Genomic DNA, 23,873 nt, shown 5'->3' on the forward strand with positions numbered 1-23,873 from the left:
AAAAAAAAAAAAAAGAAAAAAAAAAAAGTGGTGTTTTGCTTGCCTTTTGAGCACGTATGCAAGACACAAATAGCTATACACTGAAGGAGGGCAGCCCGAGAGAGGGAAGAGCAACTGTGATGAGTAAGGCTATATTTAACAACTTGGCAAGTTGCCCAAATTCCTGAAAATTTTTTCTAGGCTTTGGCTCTGTTCAGCAGTGATCTTGTTCTCATGTAAAACGGCACTGGCACCTAGTGGCTGCTGGATTCAAGCACAGCACCCTGAAACTGCAGGTAGGAGGCAAGGGCTGTTTGTCACCGTAAGCCAACTGTAGATGACATCCCAATGCTATTAAAGAACAAATAAAACGAAGGACTTCTCTCAATAGCCTTTCTCACACTGTGGTGCTTCGAACTGCTGGATTTTCTAGATGCAAAAAATCATGCAAAGTTCCCAAAAAACTCCCCCAAAACTTCAAGAAGCTTGTGCCCACTGGTGACAAAAAAATAAATAAGCCTGCTATGAGGTGTTTCACAAGGAGACCTGCTCTGGGGCACTGCTGGGACTCTCCAGATAACCTGATTCTGGCTCTCAATACCTCTTCTCCCATGAGAAACACCAGCTTCCTAAAAACTCTTTTGGGGTCAGATACTCACATTTTAGAGGAAAAATTTTATCCATAAGCATTTTAACTGTGCAGTTCAATTTTGCTTGCATAAACATGTTCAATATGAGCACTACTAAAAATAATCAGATGAAACATCTTGGTGTTGCCTGAGAAAAAAATTCTTTCCCTAATGTATTTATTTAAGAAAAACAGGAGCAATCCCTGCAATTTATTCTAGTTTACACAGTGTAAGAAAAACGGCAAGTAGAGAGACAGTGATTATTACACTGGGATTCATTAGACAGCACCATTTTCAGACATGAAAGCAGCTGCTGTGTTTCATAAAGATGACCTGTCTCTGTTTTAAAGGGCTGTGATGTGTTTCACTATGCACGGTCTTGCATGAAAACATGAGCAAAGTGGAAAAAACTTTGCAAAAAAATTTCTGGATCATTTGGCAACTTGAGCATTGCTGCACTGACCTAGCCTGTCCCACGGCACAGTGGGATGCTGGAGGAGCATCCTCTGCTGCTGCCCGTATCCCACAGATGCCACTGTGGCATCACAGCGATTTTGCTGACGAGAGCAAGGTGGACGGGCTGGCTGGGTGAGTTATTAGGAAACGACATTAAAAGCATCTTCAGTGATTTGATTCCCAATGTCGTTCTTCCAAAGCGCTCTCTTTACTGACTCAATATTGCGATTGCTTTGAGCTCCTCCAGATGGGGATCTCTGAGACTGATTGCAGCTGATTTCAAATGAATAATTCATTCTCTCTGACTGTTTTTAAAGAGTGGCAAAATTATCTGATTGATGATTCTCTGAAGAATTAAAGAGATTGCATACAAAATCCTTACACATTGTTGGAGCTTATTAAACATTTACAACTGTTTAGCTGTAAGATACTACATGAATCCTAAATCCAGATCTGAAAGGCACATTTTCTTCTCCCTATGGCCCCCAGATCAACCACTCACAGAGGCCAGAAGAGACTTGGGGACTGCAGAGCCATTCCTGTTTACAGCACCCCATTGCAGCACTGGTGGGAGGCACCTCAGAAGCGATTTGCCACCAGCGCTGGGTCAAGGTGGTCATAGCTTTGTCCAGCCAGCTCCTGAAACCCCCAGGAGAAGATCTCTACCTTCCTGGGGACCTTTCTGTGTTGAAACCCTTTCAGCCAACAGGTTCTGAGACGGTCCTTCTGCCCATTCAATGGTGTCTTCATTCTGTGCTTTGATGAAACCTTCCATTGATCTTTCACATGGATTGGAGGGGCACCACAAGCTTTTCTGGGGATGTATCTGTAGGTGATTCAGGCTTTGGCCATTGGCTCTGGGCAGCCCTTCATCCAGCCAGAGCCTGTTTACCTTGTGTCCTTCCTGATGCTAAAATGAAGCAGGCTGAGGTCTGCTCAGAGCTGCCTCACCCATGGCTTCAATTCGTAAGTTCAGTTCTTACTGATTTCCATCTACAATTCCTGAAATACAAACTTACTGCAATAAATTCCAACCCTGCTCTGGCTGGACGTCAGTCACCTTTTGCCAGCAGCTGCAGGTTCTCCCTCACTAACAGGTCCCTCCCAAAACCCCCATCCTGCATATGGCCCCTAGTGTAACCCCAGTGCCCTCCCGTGACACCCTCCTATTGAAATAACATCTGGCACATGTAAGCATCTTTATTTTTGATCTTTTTGATGTGTTCCAAAGTGATATTTAGAGGACAAATTGCCATCTGCTGCCCTTTGTTGTGGTAGGAGTGCTGGTCAGGAGCTTAACACAAGGACAAGAAGAGTGTACAGTCAGCCCCAAAGTCTTTCTCATCCAGCATCCTGCGTCTGGACCATGCCACAGATGCTGTTCTTCAGTTCTTACAATAAACAGTCTTCAGTTCATACAATCAGAGCAAACATATGTAGTCATTCCAGGGACCTGGCGGTCTTCAACCCAGCTGGGTCACTTGTAATTACCTGAGAGCTTTCAGAGGGCTTCTCTTCCAAAAACTTGCCCAGCACCCCCTTGAAATGACACAAACTTACAGGTGGTAGGCAGCACTGAGCCCACCTGGCACACTGGGTCAGTTCAAAAGAGACATTTGTGAAGAAGAGCAATGCAATCTAGCAGGAAAAAACCTGCTAATTGTTTCAATATTTCATTGTGTGAGTGACTGACCTTCCTTTCCTTATCCTCTGAGGTAGGACCCTACACAGCCACTCTCATCAGGCACCTGTGAACCAAGACCACTGATTTATGGAGAACTATGTGCAATTCACTTCAAATGACACTGTTGTCCCACCGCCACCCATAGTCCATGGTGTCTTTTAATTCAAAGCATGAATCCCCTAAACACCCTAAACCTGAATGATAAAATGAAATAATATTCAGAACTTTCAGAGGAGTATCTATATTATTTATCCCTTTACCATGGTAAGAGGTCAGCTTTGCACTTCAAGCACGATTGAGGAGTCTTCTCTTCTGATGCCTTGTGAATTCACCAGCTCTTTCAAGTTTTATGGACTGGGCTCAAATTTATGGACTGATTTATGGTCTGGATTAGCTCCCAATATGCACTGATTCTCTCAGAGGGAGCCTATTCACAATCAATAAGCACTTGTTTAATGACTAAAGAAAAACGGTTACATCTTTTACTACAATAAGAATCAACTGCAACGAGATCTGGACAGGATGGGAACTGCCTAAATGAGAATACATTGGGCTGGTGAGACTGAACTGCAGGTAAAAGTCAAAACTTTGCAGGAAGTTGAGCTTTGCACGGCAAAGGACGACCAGCAGCGCTTGAGGGACAGCAATGATGTATAGAGTCACGTATGCCACAAAAAACCTCCCAGGCATGCATTGTGAACATCACAGATATTAAATCTACAGCTCAAAGGAAACAATCCCTTCAAGGAATGAGATCACCTACAGAGCTGTGATTTCAAATGCTGAAGATGTGCCTTCAAATGGAATAGAGACACTATGACTTTGAGACAGTTTTTTCCTGTAGTGCCCAAAGTACCGTATCCTGTAGATGCCTGGCTCTGTGCCAAGAGGGATGTGCCATTCAATAGACACGGTGCTCCGACCAAGAAATCCTTTGGTCCAGTAAAACCTAGCAGGCAAACCAAAAACTGCAGTCAGTAAGAAAATCCACTTTTCATTTGTTTTAATATCCCAAGAGTCACTAAGTAGAATGAGACGAAGGCACTCCAGTAAAGCGTATTTTAAGACCTTCTTTTAACCTTTCCTCATATATTTAAGTTATCAGAGCAGCAACAAAAAAAACCATTCCAAAACCTGGCAGGGCTGAAAAACATCTGGAAATGTGGAAAAACAAGTCAGTGGTCCTTTTTGCAGATAAAGAATATTTCTACCCTCATGTTCTTACATTCCCAACTCCATATCATAACCTCATACAACATGACCTCTGTGAGAAATATTCATCAGCCTAAGTCTTCCCTGTGCAGGAGGAATGCTGACCAAGAGGATGAGTATTTATTGAAGGTCACAAGCAAAATCTATCACAATCAAGCTCAGGGCTTCTGGCACCCATTTTCATAACAGACTCTCATTGCCTTTTGCAGACTCCTTGTGTAAAACCGCTTCTGCTCAACCTCAAAACTCTAAACACCTAGGGGTGAGGGATTTTTCAGCTGGCCACGGTGGAGAACTTCTTGGGCAGGTGAAGAAGATTAACCTGCTCTTCTTTTGGTACTGCCAGTGAGAGGCACTTCTGAATATCCCCCTAATTGTATCCATGCCAGACATGAGAGTTGTCGAGTCCTACTGAGGCAGCACCCCCATTTCAGGGCAGATCAGAAGCAGATGAACAAAATATGTTGATTCATCAGCAATGGTAATAAAAAGTTTTCCCATACCAGTCTTACTGAAAAGACTGAAACAAATATTTACAGACATGACCGGTGAAAAGCAGTGAATGGTGGGGGAAATTTGGTTTGGTACACAGGGGCCACAGGCTGTCACAGGGCCCATGTTTCCACCTGGTTGCTCTTGTCCAAGGTCTTAGCTGTGGATTGCACTGGCCTGTCTTGGGACAAAGACAATGTTGTCTTTGGAGATGACAGTGAGGTGACAGCACAAGGCTAAAGTGGTGGGGGATCTCCATCCTTGGGGACCACCTCGACTCACATGCACATGGCCCCAAGCAACCTGCTATAGCTGCAACATTGGTCCTGGTGGGAGCTGGGTTGAAACAGAGACCTGCAGCCTGAGCCTGGCTGTAACGCTGTGACCTAAAAATGCTGCTGTGATAGATCTATCCCACCATCCAGCCTCCTCCCCATCCTGCCCTCCAGGCTCAGTGAACCAGGACCACCAAGTCTGGGACTCCAGAACTGGAACATAGCTCATATCCCTCCAGGGAAGAGGCTTCTCCCAGATGAGCTCTTGGGGATTTAACCATGACTTATCTCTGTTGGCTGTTTGCTAAAGGCAGGGCCAGGCAAATTCCTGCCTGTAACTCAGCCCCTCCTCCTAAACAGTCCCAGGAAAGCAATTACTTCCCCCACGGCAAATGCAGGTGGGGCCAAACACTTCTCTACTGCAAACACCAAGACAGCACCCAGCAAAAGGGCAAGTCTGCACTGTTTGTCCCTCCTGCAACGGTGAGTGCAGGACAAAGCGCAGATAACATCTATCCCCTTCCCTGAAAGCTGCACCTCCTTTGAGTAAACCTTCATATATTTTGATTCCTAAAAATATGCATTTTACAAATTCAGTTATAAGCTATTTAACACTTTGCAACTCTAAGCTAACACATAATGTGTTCACTTGTGCTACTCTCCTATTGCAATGTCATCACATTAAATGGCATTAAACGCTAGCTTTTCCTGCACTAAACAGCACCTGACTTTGCTAATATCTAGTAAGAAAGTTTGATGCTTCTTGTCCCCATCGCATTAATTACTGACATGTAACACACTGACATTGTAAAAAGTGACTTGTTTTCATCTTAACAGAACCGTTTCCCATTTCTTGCGCTGTTTGGGACTTGCCTGGGGCACCAGGAAGGGAGGCATTACTGTCTGCCTTTGCCTTCTGGACACCCCTTTAGGCAGGAGAAGGCCAAACAGCTCCTCTCCCTTATCAGCAGAAGTATTTAAGCATCATCCAGAGATCTGAAGTCTGACCTTTCTCGATAAGGGAAATAGGATGCCTAGATTCCCATCTCTCCAGCATTATGGCAGCACATTCTTGAAGTTTTGCACTTTTATGTTTTTCATATTCTTGAGTGACATGTTATTAAACATTTTCAGTGTTCCTGGCCAAGATTTTGGGAAATCTGTTGGGTTTTTGGAAGAGGAGGGTAGAAGGCAGGGCTACATATATGGGTGATAAAATGCCATCATTTCCCATACTCAAGTAGGGAACTTGACAGGAAAAGGTGACATCACCGAGAGCAACAAGGTAAACAGAGGGTAAGTGCTAAGAAATGCAGAGCTATGAGTGCAGGCAGGTGACTGTTTTTACTTTATGAATCACAGCAAAGGTGACCCTACGAAAACCCTGCTCTGGTGAACCTCTCATATTTTCTGTTTGGTACCCTATTTATCAGCACAGTACGGCGGCTGGATGGATGTGGTCTATGAACAAATTGGACCATGAACCTTGCTCTTCCTTCTACCTTTCCCAAACTTACAAGCCTTCATTGCAGAAGCTAGACCCAAGGGGAAGACCAAACGTTGTGGTCTTGACAAGTCAGCCACCTAAATATGGACCAATCTGTCCCCAGAGAGCATAATCTGCAGGGACAAGACCAACCTACATTTGGGAGCTTTGAAATAAAACCCTTCATGTTAAACTCTAATTACTCTATGGAATCTGTGGAACACTGAAATCTGGTCAGAGCACCCACCTGGTGTCCCAGGAGGCATCATTCTGTACTACGTGCCAGCTGTCTGAAGTATTAGTGTATCTCTCTACCGTCAGGAAGTTGTGTTTCGTCTGGAATAAAATAACAGAGTTAGCCAGATGCTGAAGGTACAGGCATCCCTACTAATCTGTCTCACTTTAAACTGGAGAATGGCCTCTGCTTCTGTGTGCTTTACTGGCAAAGGTGGTAATTACTGGGAAAAATGCTTTCTTTTCATTGCCAAAGCACAAATTTAAGCTAATAAATGATGCAAAGAACAAGTAAATAAATTGATCATTAAAAAGAGAAAGGACAGGTGAGGTATTTGCTATCAATGCCTATGCAAGATGAGTGATGAGACGAATTAAGTACTTCTCTAATTTTCTTTGTTTTATTAAAATAATGCACCGGGCTGATAGGATGGAGACTAGAGACCATGCTTGCTACAACTGGATGGCACTGGATACTGGCTGAGAAAAAAATGCGTGGCCTAACACATGGCGTGGGTTCCATGTATCAGGGAGAGGCAGTAACTAAATATTCACTGATCCTGAACATCCCCAATTCCAGTGTCATTGCACCATATTTACCGCGTTCTCTGCACTGTTCCTGGGGTTTGCGCCTACAAAAGTTACTTCAGCAACTTCTGTCTGTGGGGAAAATTGAGATTTATATTAAAGACCGAGCAGCATATTGCACACTAAGAACATTCTTTGAAGCTACCATACAAGTTTTCCAGTGGTTTCGTTGGATTTTTGTGGGGGGTTTTGTTTTCTTTTGGTTTAAATTCTTTATAATTTCACTTGTTGCAATAGCAATGGGCAATTTATACTGTGCACCAGTGTATTGTGCCTTGCCATTCCACTTGTCCTGCTTGCTGGGTGAATTCCACCATAGCATGTAAGATTTCTGTGTGAAAGATGGAGTGAAGTAGGTGAGATATTTAAGAATGCCTCCCTGCCTTCTTCCTACCTTACTGCTGGAGACAGTAAAACTGAACACCTTATCTAAATTTTGAGCAATGAAAATAGAACCCTTTCTGACACTTTTATTTCATTTACATACCAGAGGCATCAAAGGTGACCTGATTTCTGCTTGTAAAGAAATTGCTGTACAATATTTGCCTATTTAATCATCAAATGTTATTTTATATTCAAGCAGAAGGGGAAATCTTCATGTTGAACAAAGAGCTTTTATTTTCCCCTTCATTCACCCATTTTAATCCCATTCAGTGCAATTACATTGGCATGAAAATGCTCTGTCTCTGTCTTTTCAACCAAGCCCAATAAAAGCAACGAGACCTTTTTGGTCTGAGAGCACCACAATCATTTAGAAAACATAGATTTTTTTCAGATAAGGGATAAGAAGTTAAAGATTATTTCCTAAACAGGTTTTAGCAAATCCTTGAAACTCTCACCGCTCGATACTGTTGTATCACTTCTTGTAGCACATCCCCAAATGTCTTATTCACTGGCACGCGATCGACCATGAGAGGAGGCACCAAGGTCACATTACCTATATTGAAAAATGGGGGCTCTGGACCATGTGGCAAATCCTGAACTGTATTCTGGGAGAGGGAAGAGGTGCTCGTTATACATACGTATAGAAGACCAGTATCTGCCTGATGAATCATATCAATGCCTTGACTCTTTGTCTAAGTCCATTGCTTAGATAGATTTTTAAAAAGAAGGGCAATAAATTAAGCATAAAAACAAACAACAGGCAATTCATCTGTACTCTGTATGCAGGAGCAATCCCTGCAGGACACCTGCTGCCCTGTTGCTGAGGTCCTTCAAATCCATCTGCCAGAATATCCCATAACTTCAGGAGGCAGAGCCCTCCCACTGGTCCTGCACATTTACATTGCCCGGAGATACAAAGGTAATGAACATTGCCATGTACAGCAGAAATGCAGCAGATTTTTTTTTCCTCTGGGTAGAAAAGTAGCAACTTCAAGCTGTGCTGAAAGGTTGGAGGTACCTATTTTCTAAACTTTGAACAAAGAAAACCCAGAATTTCTCAAGTGGTATGAGACCCCCATTACAGGAATTATTTTCATATCACATGAGAATTTCTCAAAGGTGTTTCTTATAAGAAAAGAGAGGGTAGCAATCATGCAACCTCATTGAGGAACAAATATAACCATCACCATTTACAGGACTGAAATATCTGCATGTGGTATATAGAAAATTTTGAGTACCGTAGCAATAGCCTTTGCAAGTCCTCTGTACAGCTGAATATAAGCAGCAAGGGTGTGTGGTCCATAAATAGTCGATGCAGCCTCATATCGTTGAACCTAGCAAAGGACAAATTTGGAAAAGGAGGGTTTGAAGGACTCTTTTGAGCAGTTTATACAGCTCATCTTACTGTGCCAAGACAAGATTAACATAATACGTGCAGGGATTTGTTTACTCCCTTATTGCTAGGGAGAGAGACCAGCAACCTGCCTAAGTATTTCTGCTGGAATTTCAGGTTACTGTTCATTCTCCAATCCACCACAAACAGGGAGGACCGGTTGTCACTCTTCTAATTATCACAGCTCTTTTACTCTTTTAAAGGCTTATGGTATAGGTTGTCTCCTCTCCAACTTTTTGGGTTGGACAACCCCAGTTCTTCCAACTTTCCCTCCAAGTTTAGGGTTTCTAAAACCAGGGAGTCCATCCAGTGGTCCACATCTCAAAGCACAGCATCTACCAGGCCCTCTGGGGAACCTTAAAACAGGGTCCTGCAAGCCGTATTGTGGTCTTTCCCACAGCAACATGGCACTGCAATTCATGTTCACCTTACAACCCTGCAGTTCCAAATCTTTCTTCTGGCAATTTTGCCACCTTATGAAGGTAAATTCTAATTCATCCAAGTCATCAGGAGATTACTAAAACAGATCTGAATTCACAGGCTCTCCCTTCAGATAGATGTCTTCCCTACATCTGACAGTTTCCACATTAAAGCATCCATATGTACTCTCTAGCTATGGTCAGGAAACCACATTGGCCCTTGGACCCTGTTGTCTAGACCAGAATAAACAAGGTCGTCTCCTTCTGCCACAGATTCTTCTGATCTTTGTGGCAAATAATAAGTACTCTAAACATACATAATTTCACATGAATTATCATCCCATATGGACAAAAACTGAATTCAATTAAACATGTTCAATCTACAGTTTTACCATTTACCTGGTATTCTTCATAGGTGGTAATGTAATGGGTGTAGACATTGCACAGACCTGCAATTACGACATCCATTCTTGGTCCACCATAAGAATCAAATTCCTAAGAAAGGAAATAAATCACTTATCTTCTAACAACTGCTTAATGCACAATTATATTGTTGTTGTTGTAATTGTTATTGGTTTGGGTTTGGTTTTTGTTTGTTTGTTCATGGTTTTTCTTTATCACAAAGTCATGTTGGGAAGGGGGCCGGATGATCAGGAATGCAACCCTAAAAGTGCAATTTGCCTTTATTAATGTCTCATATTCACTTCCCAAAGAAAAAGAGGAGAAATTACCTCATATTCCAATAAATTCAGTAAATTTAGGGGTTTTTTTGAAGCTGATGTCTCTATACTCCTAGAAAAACTGGTGATATAACTATGTGAGACAGGCTCAGTGAGTTGTGGAGACAGCATTTGAGATTAAGATGGTCTGAAGCTGCAGGCAGGACATATCAATCAGGGAAACAAGAAAAATACATTTGCCATTTTTAACAATTGTTCTTGTATTGCAAAATCCCAGTGAGGATTAAGGAGCTAAACCCCTGCATCCCAGAGACAAAACTCCTGCTAGCATCAGTTATGCCTGGATCCCAGCTGAATTAGCTTTTGTTAGCTTAATAGATTGAAACTCGATCGGTTTGCTTCTTTTGGGGAGGATATTAATTTACCCTGCATGTCAATAAGCACATGCAAAATGTGTCTGAAGCAACTGTGAGGAGGAAACATCTATGACACGAGACCCATTACCCAAGCTGGGGGGATACAAGGGAAAAAACAGAAGGATCAAGAAATATGAAGTTCCAGATATGCTGTGCTCTGGAGAAACCTCTTCCTCAGCAACTTACTCTTTTAACAGCTTCCCGTAGCCTGCGTCCAGACATGGTCCTAGGGGCATTAAGGGAACAACGTCAGTCTCCAGAAATGCAGAGGGCTAAAGCAGGAATCACTGGCTGGACATGCAGCACACCACCAGAAATACACACAGTACTTGCAGAGCTGTTCAGCATCCCTTAAGGCTTCTCTTCGATGAGCTCAACCAAAACACCTCAAAACTTTTCACATACATCATCACAGCCAGGGTGAGGCTGGAGGCACCCCAGGACAGGGTGGGGTAGAAGATAAGGTGCTAGAAATAAATCATTATCCTATTAAGATTTTCACCATGTATTATCAACAGTCGGTGCACTTCATCATTACAGTGTTTGTGACATGAAAAAAAATCAAAGTTAACAACTTCCTTTCATTTCATTGAAACTGCATTTTGTAATGAACAGTTAAAATTATTTAGGAAGCTTGTTTGCATACCATTCATTCCCATGGCTAGTTTATGAAACAGAGAAGAAAACGGGAAACCCCAGATAATCAGAGGAGACAGTACACGAGTAAGTACACGCAGTGGACATATATGTGCAGTGCCTGCACAGCTCTCATATATTTGGCACAATTTTGAGCTTACGCCCCCTTTCCACTTGCATGCAGAAGTATCACAGATAGTTTGAATGACACGCTGCCAGCTGCGTTACATAGAGCCAGACCAAAGAAATACATACGTGAATTCTCCAGGAACAGCAATGATTGCCAGTGATCCAATGGCAACAATCTGAACATCCACAATGTCTGGGTGCCATGGGTGAGGCCGAGTCATCTGAGGTGAAAAAAAGTAGATATGACTATCGTAGGATAGCAGCAAAAAAAAGATAGCTGAAGTGTTTTCCTTCCTACAGTCATAAATTAGGCAAATAAATTTACTTCGTAGGCATTCTACCTCCACATGTACAGCAAGTTGTCTGACTCTAACAGACAGATAAGGCACATGTAAATACTATGGGTAAGGCAAAAAAAGAGTGTTGCCAGAGGGGCAGCTTAAACCAAAGTGTGTAAATAAGGTCAGGGCAGCACCTAGAAATTCCTCACCTGCTTGGGAAAAGGATAGTGTTAGGATCAATAAGGGTGATCATCCAACCAGGAAAGCAAAAGTGAATGAGTGAAATCAGAGAGCCTGGTGGTGGTGGGAAATGAGTTACCTCTTCCTTAGCTGAGCAAATGCACAGTCTGTTGTGAAGCAGAATTTCACCCAGAGGGACCCTCAGCCTAGCCCTGAATTCAAACTGCTCCCTAGCGGGGACCACACCATACTCAGACTCCGCACCATTTGGCAGCAGCGAGAACAAACGCCACAGCAGCATTTTGTCCTAAATAGCTAGATAAAAATGAAGAAGCCTGTTAAAAGGAAATTAAGAACAACAAGAATTCAAGGGTGGCATGGCTCCAGGGAATGAAATGCTTCAGCAAGCCAAAAAGATTTTTGAAAAGCAATTTACTGAGGGCAAAACATGAATGACAATACCTTGTGAAGCACATCAGAAGCAAGAGGCCTGCCAAAGCATCCATAAAAGGATACTCAAAATGTGTTAAAGTCATAAGAACAAAGTGTCATTTACTCTTAGTAGTACCACCCTGGACTGAGGAGGTGGGGTGGGAGGAGGCTCCGTGCTGGGACCTCTTTTTATGGGAGATGACGTGAGGAGCTGATTGAACACAAAGCAACACAAGGAAAGTTCTTCAAGAGGCTGATGAAAGGAATAACAATGAATCGCCTCATCCAGATGGCATCATCTAAGTGCTCTAAAGGATCTTGGACACAATCCCACTCCACTACAGTGCATTTGCTTTAATGCCAAGGAAACAGCAGGTGGAAAATGGGCCATCAAATTTTTTTAAAGTTTTAAGTACAATTTTGGCAAAGTTCAGCAAGAACTATCACCAAGTCCTGCCTAGAACAGAGCAGCCCCAAGCATGGAGATGGGCTGGGACCCACAGGGCAACAGCTCTGCAGAGGCCAACCCTAAGAAATAGCCCTTCCTTGTGTAAGTGGGGCATCCCTGGGATGGAGACTCAAGCAATGGGGCATCTCATTCCTTGCTGAATACCCTGCCTCTTCTGGACAGGGCCCTGAGCAATGTGCAGTAGCTGCAGTGTTGGTCCTGCTGGGATTGGGGCTGTGCTGGAGAATCCCTCCCCAGGGTACCTCCAGCCAGAGCCTGGTACGATTCTACCCATGGATGAGTAAGTCTGGCATCGATGTTATAGCTCTCAGAACTATCAGACACTTGCATAAACATGACAGAAAATCAGAGAAGTCAACAGAACATTTCCAGAGGAAGTCAAAGCCTGGTAGAAACTTTTGAAGATGACACCGAGAGGGTGGGTAAGTTGATACAGTCCCCAGAGTTTCCACAAGGCACCGTGACAAGCTACTTAATTTTGCATGGACCAGTCTGTCACATGACAAAAAAGAAAGGTCTTCTCATGGATTAAAGAGGAAGCCAATGGTAGGATGGAAGAAAAATCCACCCAGATATGAGCACCGGCAGACGAAGTCCTGAAACCAGAGACTGCTGGGGGGCAACGCTGAGCTCCACATGCTGTTGGCTTTCCCTGACCTTGTGTATTTTTCCTGTGCATCCTGCTCAGGACTGTTCCACAGACAGAGAATTAGGCCAGGGTGGATCTTCAGTTGGGCTTTTTGACCCTAATGAGAGCAGCAGGTCTGGTCCCTCCTCCTGGGATGTATGGAAAAGATGCTCTGCAAGAGGAAAACTTCCATCTCTCTCATTCTGATGCAAACTAATGGCAACACTCATTCTTGCTTTCTATATTCATGTCTTCAAAGCCCATGCAGCTTGCTTTCCCTCCTTGTTCTTCCCCATGTGGGCTGGCACAGACATCATCTGTAGCACCCTACCAAAACCTAGCCCAGATCAGCAACCTCTGTGCTTCCCAGGCCACGCACTGGTGTATCCTTACCTCTCCGGTGCTGAAGAGGATCGGCTTGGGTTTGTGGCAGGCTTTCGTTTCATTGGATGGCTCCCCCAGCAGCTGGTCCCGGATTTCATCCCAAAATGGATTCCCTTCTACTGAGCCTTGAGAGGGAAAGATCTTTTAGATGCTGTTCCTTCAGCTGCTCCAGCAGCTAGTGGACTGAAAACTCACTTATTACCCGCTCCCTGCTTGAGTGGGGTAGGATAATTTCTCAGTGGATTCTGACTATGTCCCTTTTCTGGGGTGGTTTGAAAAGCCAAGCTTTAGCCCAGCTGAGCTTCATCTTGGCAGCCTTCAGGTTAATGAGAACAAATTAAAAAGATTGCCCCAAAGCCAGCTTTTTCTTCTCCCCACTGCCCACCCAGCGCTCTCCTTCCTTCAGAGCATGATTGTATCCTTCTCCAGAAGCTTTCCAATGAATGCAGACAAACTTGCAAGCGGGCTGTGGCTGTAAGATCACACCTTCCTTAAAAATATCCCTTTCAAGACTGTGGTTCAACCAGCTGTTGATGTTCTTAAATGACCCTGGTGGTTTGAATTTATTTGGGAGATGCCCCATGTCCTCCCCATTTGTATGAAGCTGTACTGACATCTGCTCCCTAAATTACCTTGTGTGAAGTTGAAAGCCCCCACTCCATCAATAGTCCCCGCAGCAAAGCTGTGTCCTAAGGCTGGTTTACATGTTTTAACCTGAATCAGAAGGGAGAAAAGAATGAAAAAGAAATATTTTAAAACCGGTTCCCCTCAGCATGCCATGTCCTGCTGTGAGAATACAACATTTCTTCCTTCCTTATGCCTGTGTCCTGGGAGCGACTGCTCTTACCATGTGTGTAGCATTGAGCTCCACCGAGACATCACTCATGTTCACCCACTGGTGGGCTGAGCTGAGGGGTCCTGTGACCTCTTGGGAAGCTTTTTCATACAGATCCTAGGGGACACAAAAGGTGGAAATTCTTGAGGAAGAAGAAATCAGGAACGTAACTTTTCTGAGATTCAACTATATGAATTATTTCTTCATTCTGTTGACCCTTTCCAGTGGCCTCTTCCAGGCGTTAAAGCAAGAGTGTATTTCCCAAACTCCTTTGTTTCTATCACCTGGCCCCCACATCCTGCATGCCCCAAGTCCTGCAGGCTCCCCCTGGCTCAAGTAACACGGGGAGGATGCTCTGTGGTCAGTTTTGTGCACGCCTTTTTTTTACAGCTGAAATGGGCACCTATTCCATGAAGATGGCAACTTCTTCTTCCTAGTTACAACCTTCTGGCATTTCTCACATCTTAGGCCAACCTGAAGAAATATTTTCTATGAGAAAGGTGCACTTCATTGCATTCATTGGTTCAAAACACATGGACATTACCATGCATTTACTATATAGCTGATGGATAAGCCGTTCAGCTCTTCAGTGAATGATTTTCTGGCGCACATGCCTCAACTTGGTTCGTAGAAAGTGTTGCCAGAAGTTACACAGATTTAGTAACAATCCTGTAACTGCAGGAAAGAATAGAGGGGACAGCCTTCGAAGGCCAAGAGTCTGCAGTGGTAAAATTGACAGCGATGTTTTCCCTTGCCATTTGATACACATGCCGGGCCACGCCGACTGGGACAACCTTTCACTTGCAAGTCACGATCAGCCTCGAGTGACTTGAGGGCAAGCATCTGAAATGGCAATTAAAGGGAAACTGCCACCATCAAGCCTTCTGCTCCTACTCCTCTGCTGGGCCCCTTCCAGCTCCTACGAGGTGCTGTCCCTCTTACTGACCACTCTCACATTACACGAACCCGCAGAAGGGGAACCAGTAAATTCAGGTGACTTTTGAGCCCAAGGACACAGGCAACATAAGGGAACCCAGTCGGGTGGAAGACACTGTAAATGCAAAGTCAAGCAGGGCAAGATAAGTATCTTTCGTGGATGTTTAAGCTGGCACATTTTAACTCACATTTGGGTTAGTTTGGCAGAGTGGTGCCAAAGCTGGCCAACAAGTGGTATGTGGTGGTGTCTCTGAGCTCTTCTGGGAGTCTTCAACACCAGCGGTTTTTCCCATTATGACACCTCTGAGATGCATGCTTGGGAGGGAGGGGAAGATCATAAGGGGCAATATCCACATTATATACCAATAAGGAATATTGATATTAAAAGCCCAAACCAACATTTCAAATTGTGACACCTACAATGACGTACCTAAATAAAAGTGCATGCCTTCTGAAAAATCGGGAAACTTTTCCTTAAGTGTATAGATACGGACTTTTGAGTAATTTAAATCTACATTCACAAAAAGTAGTGCAAGAAAGTTCCTTAAACAAACATGCACTCCTGTAATAACAGCATTCATGCACAGTTGTAAAACAAAGTATCACTTACCCTTGCTTTCAAGTAGATATTCTGTCCTATAATTCTCGTACTGTCAAACATGTCTTTACCGGGACCCATGGCCATGCACATCGTTGCCTGTTAAGAAATTTGTTTAAATGCTACTGATCACTTAATATGGAGAATGTGTGGCACTGCAAAGTGGACGAGTTCCCAAGCTGTTGTCATACTGTGAGAACTAATTGCTTCTTGCCAGCCATCTCAAATTTGGGCACCAGGTTACTGCACTAACCTTTGCAGCAAGGTAGATGCAAGTTTGAGCTGAATGACTGGAAAGTGTGTATGAGGACAAGACACAGTAAGTGCCTGAAAGAGCTCTCCAGAATATCCAAAAAGAGGTGATTTTTGTTTAATGTCCTCTTCATGCACAATGGTCCAGCACATGGCTCTGTATTTGCTGCTCCACCCCGAGTTTTCTCCTCCTCGGCAGTTAATGTAGATCAGGTACGAGTTACTTACCCCCCCCACGGGACAGGTGCTCTGTGGGTTGTTGCACGACTCCCCTGTGTTTACGCAGAACGGGCCTTTAGTGTTGGGCGACACATCTCCCAAGTTGGAGGATGCGAAGGCAGCCACAAAAGAGCCCTGCCAAAACCAGGTGCGGTCAGATGGATTTTAGTGCCTTGCAGTGATTGCAAACATCACCTGCAGCTTTCCCTGCGGTCACAGCTGGCTTTACAGCTAGCTGATACATGTGTGATGCTGGTAAACATTTCTGAAATGACCGAGATGACCGGAACGGGGATTTAGGAGTGTCCCAGGGCTTAGGGACAGGAAGAGCAAGGGAGAATGGGGTGCACATGTTTCAACTGCCATTTCAGGGGGACCTCCACACTGCATACCTGCTTTGGTATCCAGACAGCATTTCTTCATCTACCTCTTCCATCTCAGCAGCAGTTCTTCCCCCCACATCCCCAGTTCCTCATGTTACTGATCTGATGTTAGTGGGTCATGGTAGTACCTTGCACAGGATTTTTTTCCTGCCACGCTTTCACCATGACTGATTTACAGGGTTAGAGCTATTGGGTTTGACTGCAGGAGTTAACATCAAGCAGTACTTGACTGGTTACACACTCAACGTCAGCTGAATTCAGCTCGCACAGACACTCTCATTTTTTTCCCCTCTTTTAGAGCTGGGATGCGTCAACACCAGATATTTTGATCAGTGAGCCATTTTCTTGTAAGACTGCTAGACACAACGTGCCCAGCAAAACATACAGCTAAATACTGAATCCTGCAAACACTTTGTACCCTTGCATGCATGTCACCTTGCACCAGCTTGCACCCATAGCTATGCACTAGAGCAGGAATTAGGCAGACTTCCTTTAGTTTCCATCTTTGGTATGAACTACAGGTGTTCCTCTGCCCAGAGTATTAAATAGGAATTGGGCAACTGCTTCAAGGTACATGCTGGAGATACACACAGGACACCCTCTTAATCAACTCATGACTCAAAGCATCTGTGAGATGGGTTCATGACCATATTTACATTTCTGGGGAAATAATGGTTTTTAAAGGAGCTGTGTTTGCCCTCTGTGGATGGCAAAACTTCTGGATAAATGAACTGGCTCTCTCACAAGCAGAACAGGCAGAGCTGGCTGGAAGCCATAAGAAGGAACTGGAGCTGACCACAGACTTCATGTCACACCACAGATGCACTATATTGATCCCTTTGGATTGAGTATCCCACACATGCCTTTCTAGGCATTTCCAATAGTTGAATCAAAATATATTTGATTGATTCCTAAAGTCTAAATAAATACCACTTATTACTAGTTTGGAAAGTCAAGAATACACCTTGCAATTTCTCTTCTTTAGAGGAAGAAAGTAAATAAATCAAAATGTTCATCTTTTTCCTCTTTCTGTGTTTACTCTATTGTCCTATTTCACTGTTTGAAAAAACCTGCTTTGGCCCATAGAAAGCACCAGTCATCCCCTCCCTGTTGCAACACTTTCCTCCCATCATTTTCAGTAATTTGAAACCACTCCCACCTCTCCGGGAAGCATCCCCTTGTTCTTCTCCTGTTCAAACAAGTAAGAAGCATAGCCCACGTTGTCGCTGTTCACAAGATGGTTTGTGTTGTTCATGCTGACCGGGTGCACGGCAAACCAGCTGAAGAGGAGTCAGAAGACATAGGAAATGCATCATTCATTCTACATATTGGCAACTGATTTGTTCAATCTACGTATTTGCAATTGACTTATGGGAATTTTCTTTGGGAGAATATAAATGGAGACTGTTGGTACCTAGGGATGTATTAACAAGGGCAGAGTTATTCCCATCTTCTCCCTTCCTGACCAGGAGGGCTCGTGGCTGTGACGGTCCAGGTCTTGAGGCCATAAGAATTTGGCACCATAATTATCAGGGCCACCGAGAGCTTTTTCTGAGTCCAAAGAATTATATTTTGGAGGGATTTTTATTTTCTTGCTTCAAAGAAACAAGGAGGAGTCAATAATGTCAAAAAGGGAACACTTTCATTCTTACAAAAAGGAAAATCCTTCTCTTCCTCTTAACAGAGTCAGACTCTCGCTTGGACTTCTAAATGAAGAAAACGCAAGTATGGCTTTGTTACTGCACGTCACTTCATTTCCCTGGCCTTGAGTTCTGAACTTCATGTGGCTGAACCCTGCCCCACAGATCAGTTGATAGGACGGGCATCATAAATGCTGCCTGTAGGAATGGCACACTTCCCACAGAACAGGGGGTGTTAAAGGAAATAATCGAGAGAAGAGGAACTCAAAGGGTCCTAGGGATGCTGGAGCTGGGATCTGTTTTGGGGGCATGGAGAGAGCCCCAGAGGGGACTCTTCTGTGCCCCTACAATGGAAGACCAGCTATGGCCATCTTTCCCAGATGCCTTTGGGCCATGGCAGGAGATGTGCCCAGCTGTAGGTGGGCCAGGTACTACTACATCTCCCAGAGCAGATGAGGGGCACTGACCTGGCTTATGCACTCATGGACTCTCACTGGCTCTTCCCTCAGAGCCCCTCTGGTGACTAGCTGGGAGCAGCGCCTGGTGGGCCAGGAGCAGCGTTGGGAAGGACAGCTTGTGCAGAAAGAGAACTGCTACGGAACTGTGGTTTATGAGGATTTCGAGAAAAACATGTTACTTCAGTGGTCAGTACCTGATAAGGCCTATGTCCTGTCCACCCTCGTCTACCATCTTCAGCAACACCATTTCTTTATCTGTGTCAGATGAATACCTGGATGAAAACAAAGCCGGGAAATGCTATTAGTGCCAGAGCTGTAGTCACGCTCTGCATTTCTCAGACACACTAAATCTCCACTAGGTTGAGCAAGGAAATGAAGAGGTTGTTACAGATATTACCAGAGCACAGTGAGACCTTAAAGAAGTATCTGGAAGTGGCTGTGAAGGTAAGGGAAGAGTTATGGTTGTTGCTGACCTCAGGCGCTACTTCTCCAGGGGATGGTGAGAAGAGCTCTCTGCAAGCACAAATTCATGCACCAACGATGGCACTTCAATGTCACCTGACTCAAATGCCAACTTCTACTAAAGACTTTCTTTTTTTCTTTTTCTTTTCTTTTTTTTTTTGAGGTTTTGTTTTGTTTTGTTTTACACAAAGTATAAGGTCACATCCTTGACAATGCCTCGCATGCCTGGAGTGGGCAACCACAGCTTTGAAGCCTACTCTTGCAACTAGTTTTTGGGGATGCACACATCCAATCACCCAGGATGGCAACAGTGTCATTCTGCCATCGTCTTAGCTCCTGGGTTTCAACCATCCCATGAATGACTAGAAACACCAGCTGCAAGAAGGCTAGGCCATGGTCCCAACTGAAGGATCCTCTTCAGGGCTCTGTTTCTCTCCTGCTCAAGGAGCTTTTACCTCCTTCGTTCGGATGCTGGATTCTCAAGATAGGAGAAAGGGCTTCGGTTGATCTGGCTGTTTTCTACAGTGCCTCTGTTTACAAAAAGCTTTCCTCTCTTCATGTTCTGATGCGCTATATCAATGCTCTGAAAAGCAGGAGGACAGGGAATATCAGTCCATGCATGTAAGGTGTACATGAGATTATCTAGAAAAACTCTTTTCCTCCCTGCCTGTCCCCAGCCCTTCTTGGGAATTTGGGGGCTTTTTTCTTAAGTGGTCTAAAATCATAGAAAATTATGATAATACTTTGAAACCACCCACATCTGCCTCTTTCTAAAGAATGACTTCAAGGCTACTTTTTTTTTAATCTGATTTCACTGGTAAGCATAAACCCACCTCCAAGTGTGTTTATAGACTGTGACATTTGGAGGTGCTACCACGAACATCACAGCAATATCTCCATTAGTTACAAATGTCCTGCGTTTATGGGCTTTCATGTCAACAGGCTGTATGCCACTGACCTTTACGATGCCATTCACGATCGCGTTGAGGGATGGTCTGATTAGCCCTTTGCTAGTGATCCTGAAGAGTGTGTACTGGAAGTAGCCACCAGGACCCGAGTGTGTGTGGGTGCCACTGAGGATGACGTTGTCCCGTCGGTACAGCTCGCCGTACTTACTCTTCAGTTCCTTCAGCACCTAAGAGGAGGTGGCCCTAAAAGCCCTTTTTCACACCCAAAGGCTATGGAGGCTTGTATCAGCCCTCACCAAAACCCCAGCCATTCATCTTTCTCCTCAGTCTTCTCTTTCTGCCTTATACCCCCATAATGGTGTCACAACAGATTATAGCTGTTGACTTGGCAACAGCCTTAAAATAATAAGATCTGGTAAGTGCAGACCTCTACGGCCAACTTGCAGTGAAGCCCAGATCACCCAAGGACTCCCCAGCTCTCTGGCATCTCCCTCTCTCCTCTGTGGTGCTGGAGACCCAGCACTGCACAGTCACCATGATAATGTATTCAGGACCTGCAAGTATTTGTGATAGTTTTTCCTCTAAGAAAAACATTGTCAAAGTCCAGCCTCATTTGCTGAGGAATCAAAAGTTCTTCTTCAGGACAGAAACAATGTCTCTCCAAGATTGTGCTGTAAGGAAATCTCAAAGCAAACAGCCAATGTTCTGGGATGCTCAGTATTATTTAGTCATGACCACAACCTTAATGCTAATACCAGCAACAACCCAGATTATGCCAACCATCCAATTCCAGCCATGTACCTCCAGCCTCAGTCTCTGAGACACCATTCCTATGTCAGCGCTAACAAACACGACTCGCCTGGAGTCATCAAGGTCCGCCACGATGAAGGCTCGGCTGTAGAGGCGCGAGAGTAGCCCGCCACCCACCTGGTCTGGGTTGGCATATCCCATCTGGAAGAGAAGAGCTCCATCAAGCCCACACGGCCAAAATATTGAGCGATGTATTCATTTGCGTGTATTTTTCTAAGTAGATTTGCCAGAGGGTCAGAGGACTCATTCAATGTATGAACACTCAGCTGCAACTATCTTGCCCTGTGATTGTAAGAATCACAGAACGGTTTGGGTTTGAAGGGACCTTAAAGATGAACTAGTTCCAGCCCCCTGCCATGGGCAGGGACACCTTCTACTAGGTCAGGTTGCTCAAAGCCTCAAAGAAATTTCACCTATTTGAAGACAACAACCATTTGGCAAGGCAGAGCCTCTAAACCAGAAGTCCTGCAAAAAATACTCAGATAAGATGAAAATCAGTATTTTGTCAACCCCGTGTTCAGTTCCCTCAACTTGCCAGAGGAATTTCTGCCACAGGTCCCGTGCAGTCAGCTCGACCTACACCCAGTAAGTATTGGTTCGCTGCTGGTGGTTCACTGGATTCTGTAATAAGAATAAATAGTAGATTAGTGGAGACATGAGCAAGCAGAATCGGGGACGGAAGATGCAACCCAGCCTTTTTAAAAAGATTGCAGGCCTGAAACCTGCTCAAGATCCCCAGAGGACTCAGCAGACCTATGGACAAGGGGATCCAGCTGGTACTGTCTGCTTGGGTTTCCGATGGGCTGTCAGTGTGGCCAAAGTGTGCTGGGGCTGTCAAGGCATTTGGGGAGGTAAAGGGTGAACCAGGCATGAAGAACTGCAGAGGAAGCTCACAAGATGGGATCACCAGACTGTGTAAAACGTGTCATGATTCACAGCAAGGGGAAGCAGCCTAGCTTTGCCAGTTAAGCTCTCCAAGCCCATCACTACTGTGCAGGAAACAGAGCTGAGGGTGTAAGAGCTGTTTTCACACAAAAACTTCAGCTCAGCAGCAGTGAGAAGAAGGGGATGGCATGTCAGATCTACTGGAAAGGCACTAGAGAAGGAAGAGGGCACATCCATATATCACCCTGGTGCCTCCAACATGTCCTGTGTCCAGTGCTGGTGCCCTGGTCTCAAAAAAATCACAGCAGAGCCAGCCGAAGCTCAGAGAGGGGAAAAGCAGCTCTGGGCATGACGTCCAGGCAAGCAGTGAGGAAAAGGACTCCTGAAGGAGATCATGTCTCCTCCCAGCCACCACGAAGGTGCAGAATTCCCTGTACAGAATGTACAAAGTGCTTGGGCAAACTCATGGAAGAAAAGCTACCGCATGCTATTAAGTTTTTTAAAACTGAAAGAAGAGATGAAGAAAAATGATTTTAAAAATGAAAGAAGAGAAATGGCAGACAGAGGGAATGGAGATTGTCTGGATCCCTGCAGCCAGCCTCACCTCCCACCCCAAGGCTGTGCATCCGAGCCCTGAGAGATGCTCATGCTGGCTTTGGCCACCGTGCTCCTGCCGCAGAGGCCAGTAACAGCCCCGTGCCATGGCTGGGTGGGACGACCATATACAGAGAAGATTATGAAAGCTCATCAGTGGCCCAGTGACCTTCTACCTGTATCCCTTTAATTTAAATTACTGCACTGGACAGACACTCAAGCAAGATGTGATGGCAGGACTGAAATAGCTCAACTTGCCGTTGCTCTCTTTGGTGAGAAAGTGGAGGGTGAGGAGCACCACAGTCACAACGATCATCAACGTCAGGCAAACGATGAGGATCACCTCCAGGCGGGAGAAGGAGCACTTGGACCTCTTCCCACACATGGTGGGGGCACTGTGAAAGCAGAAAGGAGCCTGTGGGGAAGGCAAACGGGACAGCCCCAGTGTCAGGCACATCCCACCCAGAGCAGCACATCATACCCCCAAAGAGCTGGTGATGGTTTGTGGCCCCTGTCCCAGTGTCAGAGCAGGCAGTGGCAGCAATAAGGATGGGAAGTGAAGATTTATTTTTCAATTTGCTTAAAAGCAGAAAAAATACATCTGCTGTGAGCAGCAATCACTCCCCATCATGAGGCTGATAGGACAGGGTGAATGGCTGAACATACCGATCCTACATTTCCCAGGACACTTTGCTTGCTTTTTTGAAAAAGTCTTTTAAATAAACCCCACAATCTTCCACCAGATCCTATGTTCACTGAGTGGCTAAGAGAAATGCTGCAGCCTGGAACCTTGCAGCTTTTCTGCTGCTCATGCTTCAAAGCACGTCAGAAAACAATATCATCATCATAATGAAGGTCAATTTCGGAAACTCAGTGAGAGGAAAGTGCACCCCATTGCATGTCCAAGTGCCGATCTCTCCTGACTAGAAAAAATGGTTGTGACAGTTTTCCAAGATAAGACTCTGTATAGATGCTGGCTTTCTTCATCATTTGCGGAGCTCTTTGCGTTTGCTTTTTAAATACTGTTCTTCCTCTTTGGACAGAGGTTTATTTTGGATTAAAGATTAACAAGAAAAATTATTCAAAATACAGCTATGGGAAAATATTCTATTTCCACTTCCGATACAACCTCTGGTGACCTCTGATTCATCCTGCTCTGGCACCTGAGATTCACATCAAGGGCTTCAGTCTTGCCCAGTGGGAACTGGCACCTGTAGCAAAAGGCCTTTTACCCTTCCTGTAAGCATCTGCATAAGGCAGAAATAAGCCTTTAAAATAGATTTGGACATTTCCATGTGTCCTTAGATGTGTTAGTAAATAAAACCTACTGCAGATCCCATTTCTCTGCCGGTGACCAAACCACATATCTACCCCAAAGGACTGGTTCCTTGTTGCAGTGGGCAGTCTCCATCCTCGGGGATGGCCCT

The 23,873-nt window shown here is 44.6% G+C and overlaps 1 protein-coding gene across 2 annotated transcripts; it reads right to left on the bottom strand.

Annotated features, from left to right (window-relative positions):
- Positions 1-3,020: 3,020 nt before the first annotated feature.
- LOC101922478 (putative neutral ceramidase C) lies at positions 3,021-22,831 on the bottom strand. 2 transcript variants are annotated; one of them, XM_027783466.2, is made up of 20 exons: positions 22,679-22,831; positions 21,503-21,562; positions 20,959-21,108; positions 20,208-20,384; positions 19,705-19,832; positions 18,982-19,059; positions 17,849-17,969; positions 16,316-16,441; positions 15,848-15,934; positions 14,314-14,418; positions 14,099-14,180; positions 13,476-13,591; positions 11,219-11,313; positions 10,514-10,553; positions 9,631-9,726; positions 8,658-8,753; positions 7,875-8,024; positions 7,048-7,107; positions 6,461-6,549; positions 3,021-3,697 (listed from the first exon to the last, which is right to left on the bottom strand). In XM_027783466.2, the coding sequence occupies exons 1-20, from the start codon at positions 22,829-22,831 to the stop codon at positions 3,508-3,510; spliced, it is 2,199 nt and encodes a 732-aa protein (XP_027639267.2). In that variant the 3' UTR covers positions 3,021-3,507. The 2 variants fall into 2 exon arrangements, with proteins under 2 accessions (XP_027639267.2, XP_027639266.2); XM_027783465.2 differs by having other exon boundaries at positions 21,503-21,588; positions 22,663-22,831.
- Positions 22,832-23,873: the final 1,042 nt, after the last annotated feature.

This window comes from Falco peregrinus, chromosome 1 (assembly GCF_023634155.1).
Source record: "Falco peregrinus isolate bFalPer1 chromosome 1, bFalPer1.pri, whole genome shotgun sequence".
Lineage (NCBI taxonomy): Eukaryota > Metazoa > Chordata > Aves > Falconiformes > Falconidae > Falco > Falco peregrinus.

Coding starts and splice junctions, on each gene's coding strand:
- LOC101922478 (XM_027783465.2), bottom strand. CDS start 22,831: ATGTGTGGGAAGAGGTCCAAGTGCTCCTTCTCCCGCCTGGAGGTGATC. Junction 14,419..15,847: donor ATATCTACTTGAAAGCAAGG/GTAAGTGATACT, acceptor TGTGTCCCCTAG/GATCTGTATGAAAAAGCTTC. Junction 3,698..6,460: donor GATGCCTCCTGGGACACCAG/GTGGGTGCTCTG, acceptor TTTGCCTGCTAG/GTTTTACTGGACCAAAGGAT.